Source organism: Dreissena polymorpha, chromosome 2, assembly GCF_020536995.1.
Source record: "Dreissena polymorpha isolate Duluth1 chromosome 2, UMN_Dpol_1.0, whole genome shotgun sequence".
Classification (NCBI taxonomy): domain Eukaryota; kingdom Metazoa; phylum Mollusca; class Bivalvia; order Myida; family Dreissenidae; genus Dreissena; species Dreissena polymorpha.
The window spans coordinates 39,345,853-39,354,803 of NC_068356.1; the positions used below are offsets into that span (position 1 = coordinate 39,345,853).

The window sequence follows — 8,951 nt, forward strand, 5'->3', positions numbered from 1 at the left end:
GCTGGGGAATGGTAATGTTTAGATAATATAGGTGGTGAATGGTAAGGTCTAGATAATGTGGCTGGGGAATGGTGAGGTCTTGATTATATAGATGGGTAGTGGTGAGGTCTACATGATGGGGATGTAGCTTGAGAATGGTTGGGACTAGATATAATAGCTGGGGAATGGTTGGGTCTATATATTACAGGTGAGAAGTGGTAAGGGTTAGATAATATTGCTGTGAAGAAGTGTGGTCAATATAATATAGATGAAGAATGGTACAGATTAGATAATATTGATGTGGAATAATGAGGTCTGGATAATATAGGTGAAGATGAATAATGATTATTAAAACAATGTGTATATAGCTTAGACAGGACACGTCTAGATAAACAGCTGAATGTAGGTATGATCAGTGTCAGTTCGATAGAGTTAGAATCAATAGTGTTTGGATTGCGAGATTGTTTAGAACAATAGATTGGTTTGATTGATAGAGTGGTATGATTTAAGTAATTATTATATAGCCAGAACGCAGAAAAAATGTAGAACTGAATCTCCATGGAATGTTGCAATGTTATAATTGTATTCCTGTTCTTTGTAGAACACAACCAAACAGGAGCTGTGACATTTATAACAGTGACAGGGATGAACTTGCCTCACAACTGTTATTAACAGAGACTAAAGTGCCTGCAATATCTTATGGTGATGCAAACTCTGCTTGCTATTATGTAATACAAATTTAGCAATTTTATACATTTGCTGGAACCAGGAAGTGTTGTTTACATTAGGACAGCAAATTGCTTGTCACATCTGTATCATTATAGGCCATAATACATTTATTGTATGTTTGGGATTTTGATATATAAAAAAACAATATTTGGTTGCCGGTATCATGGCATGATAATGGTACACATGTTTTTTATGATAACTTTGAATGTTTTTATGCCCCCTGATGGTGGGCATATAGGGATCGCATGTCCGTCCGTCCGTCTGTCTGTCTGTCTGTCCGTCACGCTTTGCGTTTGGGTTTCAAAAATGCTCTCATAACTAATATGTTGCTTCAGATGTAACCTTTATATTTGGTATGCATGTGTATATGGACAAGGCCTTTCCATACGCACATAAATTTTGCCCCCTATGAACTTGACCTTAGGGTGCGCGTTTAGGTATTGAAATCTGCGTTTAGGCTTCCAAAAAGCGTTTTTCGGGGGCATATGTCATCCTATGGTGACAGCTCTTGTTTTCAATTAAAATTTACTGAGTATTAATTCTAAATTATGTTTTATAAAGCTATGTAGTCAATCGGATTATTGTATTTAAAACTGAGCATTACTCTGGGAGAACTGTGCTTGTGCAGTCTTCCCAGGCTCATCAGAGACAACATTTGCCGCTTTTTAATGGAATGTTTAGTTCACGAGTCTGTTCTAACTGAACATTTTGTGAATGCCGAAAGTGCCATCCCTGACAAGCCTTTGTGGATCAAACTTTATGCACATACATTCAGCCATCCCTGACAAGCCTTTGTGGATCAAACTTTATGCACATACATTCAGCCAGGTGTTCACAGAGGGTTGCTCAAATATATTTGGTTTTGTGTATTATATTTCCTTTATTGTTGTCCATTAACTTAGACCTTGTCATTGATAATGCACATGTTTGTATTTGTCTATTGTTGACCTTTAAATTTATAGGATACTTTTGAAATAACTTGAAGTAAAGTTTCAATATCTTATTGTATCAATCACCAATCAAAACATAAAATATGTAAAGCTATTAGAATCTCTAAAATATATAGGATACTGATGTTAACTTTTATCATCTATTCTGATTTAAAGTATGTTTATTTACCCCCCGTAATAAGCCCATCTATTTCTTGATTTTATTTATCATAATATGAAGAAAGTATATTAACAAAGTGCTTATAGTGAACTATTGTGATCAGTCTTTCATGTAGTGTTTGTTGTATGTTGTCAACTGTTTGGTCATAAACTCTCGGCTAATTCCTATGTTAAACCTTGTAACCACTCTAGAAGCAACATTTATGAATCATTCTTGATGAAACTTGGTAAATACTTAATTCAGAGACAAGTGGGGTGAACAAACTAGGTCAAGAAAAAAAATAAATAAACTTTTGTAATTGTTAATATGTAGCTCATTACCGCTCTGTAGGTCAGATTTATTACTCAATCTTGATCAAACCTTGTCAAATGTTCATCTTGACTAATTCTAGGCCAAATTCTAATCAAGTGGAGTCAAAACCAGGGTCATGAGATAAAAACGTCATAAAGCTTTACCACTACAGAAGCAAATGTATGGCTCAATCTTGATAGAAAATTTGTCAATATTTATATTGATAAAATCTAGGCCAAGTTCAAACCTGGGTCAAGTGATATCAAAACCAGGTCAAATCTAAGAGACATTGTTACCACTATAGGAACCCCATAAATGGCTCAATCTTGATGAAACTTTGTCACTATGTTAAAAACTATGTTATGATGTCAAATCTTAAAATATCTTGTTATCGTGCTCTAAGCCACATACATGTTTGGATCTTGTATAACTTTATATCAAATAACTTAATGTATAACATATTAGAATCTGGGTTAAGTGTTGTCAAAAATCAAGGTCATCAAGGCATTAATTATGGTCTGAGTGTCTGACATTAAATTGTGATCAAACTTGGTAAGAATGTTTGTATTTACAATATCTAAGCCAAGATCAAATTTAGGCAAGGCTGGCCCAAAAACAAGGTTACTAGGTGAAATCTTAAAAAACCTTATTGTCTAAATTCCTTATTTGTTGCTTTATTAGTATAAATCTAGTAGTAGTAGTAAACATTAAAATCAGATCATATGAAGTCAAAAATTAGGTTGCTAAGCCCAATATTCGACAATTGTTGTTCATTGATCTGAGGTGATACCATTGCAGACATTATGGCCTCAGATCTTGTTTAAATAACCTCATCAGGTGATTTCCTTTTGCAATTATTTTGAGTTTCAAGCTTTAATACTGTAATCATGATTGTCTGCACTTGAAAAGAAATCTTGGTCAAGTGAGGTCAAAAACGAGGTCACACGTTAAAAAGGATATGTTGCTAAATTTAAACTGTGATTGTTTATACTTGCACGCCTGTCATATATGCACACTATACTATGTAAAAAAAGAAAAGGTAAGCAATAGATGCTTATTTATTTCTTAATGTATGCAACATTATGTGTTCTAAGTAGTTTGTGAAGGTTGCATATTTATTATGCTCCCCCCAAAATAATTGGTGGAGCATATAGTCGCCGCTTCGTCTGATCGTCCGTGTGTCTGTCCATGCACAATTTTTGTCCAGGCTTATTCTCAGCAACTAATGATGGTTACATCTGAAGCAATGAAACTTTATGGGAAGCTTCACTACCAAGAGGAGATGTGCATATTATCAGCGGGTTCTGGTCGGATGATTTTTCACAGAGTTATGGCCCTTTGAAATTTTCCATTAATTGTACATATAGTGCAATTCTTGTCCAGGCTATTTCTCAGCAACTAATGACCGGAATTCAATGTAACTTTATGGAAAGCTTCATTACCAAGAGGAGATGTGCATATTATCAGCGGGTTCTGGTCGGATGATTTTTCACAGAGTTATGACCCTTTGAAATTTTCCATTAACTGTACATATAGTGCAATTCTTGTCCGAGCTATATCTCAGCAACTAATGACCGGAATTCAATGAAACTTTATGGGAAGCTTCACTACCAAGAGGAGATATGCATATTATCAGCGGGTTCTGGTCGGATGATTTTTCACAGAGTAATGGCCCTTTGAAATATTCTATAAAAAAATTATTGTCCCCCCCCCAACTACTGTGCCCTCAAGACGTTTCCTTTTATCTGAATATATAGTGCAATATGGTGATAAAAAAAACTTTGGGGAGCATCACCCGTCTCCGACGGTTTATTGTTATTATGGATAACATATTTTTTATGCTCCCGGATCGAAAGATCGAAAGTCCCACTGATTGAATTCCAAATTTGTCAGTAGACAAAAATTTTAACCTCAGATGTGTTTTGTAGTAATTCTTTATTTTAATTATTCATTGAGGCCAGACTGACAGAGTTGCCTCATAATGTGTTCAGAAAATAAGAGTGCTAAGAATTACTGAGCCTTGCTCTGGGAAATTGGGCATATGCATCGAGTGTCGTTCCAGCTTAACCTGTGCAGACTTCACAAGCTAATCAGGGACAACACTTAACTTAAACTCAAATGCATTTAGCCAACTTTTACCAGAGAAAGGCTATACATTGTCGCTGTGGTTCTCAAACCTCCTAAATGCCAACTTTTCAGAAGAGAGAAAAAACCGTCACATTTTTTTATAACGTTGTTTTAGAAATTGAAATTATGTTAAAAATACCAAACAAATGAAGCTGCAAAATATGGTATAAGCCGTAGACGCGTTAGTCATACTTATAAGTCATACTGATATTCAGTAATGATAGCTACGATATTTTGTCACCACAGTTTTGTCATTTTTAGCTCGGCTGTTTTCGGAGAAAACCCCGAGGTATTATCATAGCCAGCTTGTCTTGTCGTGTCCGCGTCGTGCTAAAACCTTAACATTTTGTCAAGGTTTTGAACATTGACTCTAAAATCAAAGTGCTTCAACCTTCAACTTTGAAACTTAATATGTAGCTGCACCTTGCTGAGTTCTATATGCCACACCCATTTTTGGGTCACTAGGTCAAAGGTCACTGTGACCTCTTAAAAAAAATAAAAAATTCTGACAAGCTTTCATTTATTAAAAACCGCAGCCGAGCGTGGCACCCGTTATGCGGTGCTCTTTTTATGAGGTACGACAATTCGTCCTGATAGGAAACCTCATAGCTGCAAATATAAAAACGTTTTTGTCAAATTTGTCAAAACGAAATGACATACCGATAGGTGAAATGACGTCGCAACGACTTTTCGCAGAAAAAAAGCCAACAATCAAGCTACAACATTTCATAATGTGGCTTTTTCAATGTCTCTGATTGGCGTAGAGCTACGAGATATAGCACAAAACATGCGCCAGACTTCATATATTCGGAAAAGACGGAAAAAAATTGACAATTTTGGAGCTACAAGCTTTGAGAACGACAGTGACATTCAACATTTATTTACAGATTTCCGGTATAAAACATCTGTATGTTGTTAACACGAATTGCTCTTATCAAACATTAGTCACACATTGTACCATATTTTGAACTATAATACATGTATTTCAATAAATGTTATGAAACATAAGGGAAGTTTCGGTAAAAACTCTTCATCATGCATCATCAATTCCCTGTTTGGACAACTATGTGCTTTCATGGACGGAGTTGTGTAAATTGTATTTTGATGTTGGTTGTACGTCATGAAGTATGACATGTTTGTGTTTTTATTGATTTTAACTTATGTTTTGATTCTAATGATAGGAATACCCCAAAACCTAAAGTCTTATTTATGTAAATAAATTTAGACAAATCAAAAATTGGCCTCAAGGACTTTTGTTCTGTAAGAATCTTTAATTTACAATGTATTAAATACTTTTTAAGGATGTAAAATAAGAAACAGAAGTATTGTGTGCCTTCAGTGGCGTGATACTCGTGATATCTATAAGCAAATATTATATGCTTGGCTCGTTCCCCATATTCATACCTGGCTTTGTTAGCGCACATATTAATGAAATTATAAAGGTAACATAGTGCTTTTGTAATCCTTTTCTCAATTTTACTTGAATACCACACGGAAAGTAGCATTATCAGCGTATCAATATTTCACATGTTAATCCATGAAGGTCAGTGTCTAGGTATTATTGGCATATACCAGTAATTAAATTAATAATATTATAACAAAAAAACTTCATCAACAATTTATTTGATAAAATGTTTTTATTGTGTTGCTAGATTATTATTTGTTTAGATTTTATATCTTTTGTAGATGTGAAATATTTTGCCACTCTTAAGTAGTCGGTCCATGTTTTTCGTCATAAAACAAACATTAAACATGTTCATTTTATCGTGTGTTTTTTCCTTATTGCAAACATGCAAATTGCTCAAAGTTTAGTTGACAAAATTTTCCAGTAGAACGATCTGATTATATTTAGCTCTTTCTGTGTTACTGCTGTTCTTTGATGTTTCATGAAAACATCTTTTATCTAGCGTCTTTTATTTGTAATATTACCAAACCAAATTGACCGAGTTCAAAAACATGCCTTTGATAAAAAATTACTTTTCCTCACTGTAATTTTTCATTGATGCAATATGTATTTATATATGGTGGGTTGTAGTGTTTGTTAATGCGATACATAGATCTGTTTTGTATTTGCATGATTATAGCTTATTTTAGTACCATTATTGCTTTTTTTAACTCTTGAAGGTGCTCATATTTACCTTAAAATCAAATTCTTAAATCAACAATCTTTTCATAGTGATCTTTTTATACGCCCGTTTAAAAGAAACGCGACGTATTATAGTTTCACCTTGGCGGGGGCGGGCGGGCCTGCGGGTGGGCGGCGTCCACAGCAGTTTTCGCTCTCTAATTCGATTAGTTTTCATCCGATCTTCACCAAACTTGGTCAGAAGTTTTATCTAGACAATATCTAGATCAAGTTCGAATATGGGTTATGCCGGGTCAAAAACTAGGTCACAGGGTCTCTTAGTGAATTTGAAGCATTTAGCATGGTTTCCATTCTCTAATTGAAGTAGTGTTTATCCGATCTTCACCAAACTTGGTCAGAAGTTGTATCTGGACAATATCTAGGTCGAGTTCGAATATGGGTCATGCCGGGTGAAAACCTAGGTCACGGGGTCACTTAGTGCATTTCAAGCATTTAGCATGATGTCCGCTCTGTAATAGAAGTAGTTTCATCTGATAATCACCATACTTGGTCAGAAGTTGTATCTAGACAATATCTAGGTCAAGTTTGAATATGGGTCATGCAGGGTCGAAAATTAGATCACGAGGTCACTTAGTGCATTTCAAGCATTTAGCATGGTGTCCGCTCTCTAATTGAAGTACAGTCAAACCTGAGAACAGCGGTCAGTCAAGGAAAATGACCAAAGTGACCGTTGTCCACAGGTGACCGTTGAATTCGGATTACGATTTAAAGATGGTTTGTCAGTTGGTAGTATTGCTACATCGTTACCCCACCCAGTCGTTTGCATACAGTGTAAAACAAAGGCTCGTTGCCGTTAACTAAGCATATCAGAAATAACTTACGTGTGTACATTGAATAATACATAATCATATCTTATAGATTGATTTAATTTCATCTTGTTAAACTAAAGCAATGACTTTATCAACGCTGGTATAATTGTTTACTCATGCATCTCGTTCATTTAGTAAATAAAGTTTGTCACGTGCCGTTGACGTCACGTCCGTACAAGTCTAAAAAGTGGATTCGCTGTCATAAACCAATAGTACGGTGTAATTGTACCGTTGAAAGTACCATGTACTAATTAGCGGTCATTTAATTAGCGATAATTACTTTAAAAGTGTCACAAACTCTGACATATTTTCTTTTGAAGATACCCCCACACTTATCTCCAGAAAACAAACCGTCTCAACACCTTATTATTTGTTTACTCGCAGCGGGCTGCTTTTATAATATTAAAGACAATTACCGCTTTCAGACGCTTTAACCGCAAAATAGACGGACAAAGGATGTGCTGTGTTTTTAATTTTCGCGACTCGAAACGAATGACACGTGACAGTTGATTTCAGGTCAAACATGAATTTCGGAGTGGAATATAGTGGCCGTTGGCCGCTATGGCCAGGTGGCCGTTAAATTCAAGTGTAATATAGAGTGATTTTCGTTGGGGAGATTCCAGACTGACCGTTGTCTGCAGGTGACCGGTAAATTCTGGTGGCCGTTAGGTCAGTTTCGACTGTAGTTTTCATCTGATCTTCACCAAATTTGGTCAGAAGTTGTGTCTAGATGATATGTAGGTCAAGTTCAGATATGGGTCATGGTAAAGTTATCAAGTTTTCCAAAACCTTCAAAAGGGCGTATCTTGTGACAGATTGGCACTCTTGTTTTATATAAATTTGTCTTGCTTTGTATGTGAACATTTATAATAAAATCTAAAAATAGCACATGATATTTAATTAACTTCTTTCAAAATCCCTAGGTCTCTTTTTGTAATAGTTAATATGCTTTTTAAGAATGTTCCATTTATTGACTTTTTTCTAATATATTGTTTAATTTTATTTCATGTATCTTTCAAAATAGATGAACATATATAACTATCTATTTGTTGCTGAATATAATTAATTTGTTGAAATGCCTTGCTTTTGTTAGTACCGGACTATCTGTATGGATTTACATGCCTACCTCTTGACATTTACTTGTTTTGACAGTAACTTACAGGCTGTGGATCTTAAATTTTAATTAGAATAAAGTCTTTAAATAGAGGTATATGTCAAGCTGTTGTTTTTTATTGGCAATTGTTATACCCCCCACAAAGCCAGTTGAGGCGGGTCTCATGGAATCACGCTGTTGGTTGGTTAGTCTGCACCCTGCAAATGTGTATTTTGTGTCATTAACTAGCAGATTTTGGATACTGACATGATTGTATAAGTGAACTTTGTGTTGAAAACTTGTCTCTCAGTGTTATGGTTATTATCATGAATTTTTATAGATATGTTGTTTATATTATGTAGAATTGCAAGGCATTATTTTCGTGTATGTTAAATATAGTTTGCGGAGTAATTTGCCCATAAACCATTAGCAAATTTTCTATACTTAACATTCCACAAAAGACATAAAAAATGAACAGCACATTTTTTTTCAAATTTGAAATTGTGAAACTACAGCAATTTACATATAATAAGTCTTTGACAGAACAGACTCTTAGGTTGGTTTTTAGGAAGTACACAAACAAACACAAAGCACAAATCTTATATTAATAAATATATTACATGTATATGTAATATTATGGCCGTTGTTTAGTTGTATTAAATACTAA

The 8,951-nt window shown here is 34.8% G+C and overlaps 1 protein-coding gene and 1 long non-coding RNA gene across 4 annotated transcripts in view; one reads left to right on the forward strand and one right to left on the reverse strand.

Moving 5' to 3' along the window:
• Positions 1–8,403, forward strand: part of LOC127866688 (dual adapter for phosphotyrosine and 3-phosphotyrosine and 3-phosphoinositide-like) — a 30,953-nt gene extending 22,550 nt beyond the window's left edge. For all 3 annotated transcript variants that reach the window (XM_052407433.1, XM_052407432.1, XM_052407434.1), the window contains exon 9: positions 581–8,403. In XM_052407433.1, coding sequence (XP_052263393.1) covers positions 581–604 — 24 coding nt within the window. In that variant the 3' untranslated portion in view covers positions 605–8,403. The remainder of the gene's footprint in view (positions 1–580) is intronic.
• The window catches only part of LOC127866698 (uncharacterized), a 194,114-nt gene that overhangs the window by 59,038 nt on the left and 126,125 nt on the right, over positions 1–8,951 (reverse strand). The window lies entirely within an intron of this gene.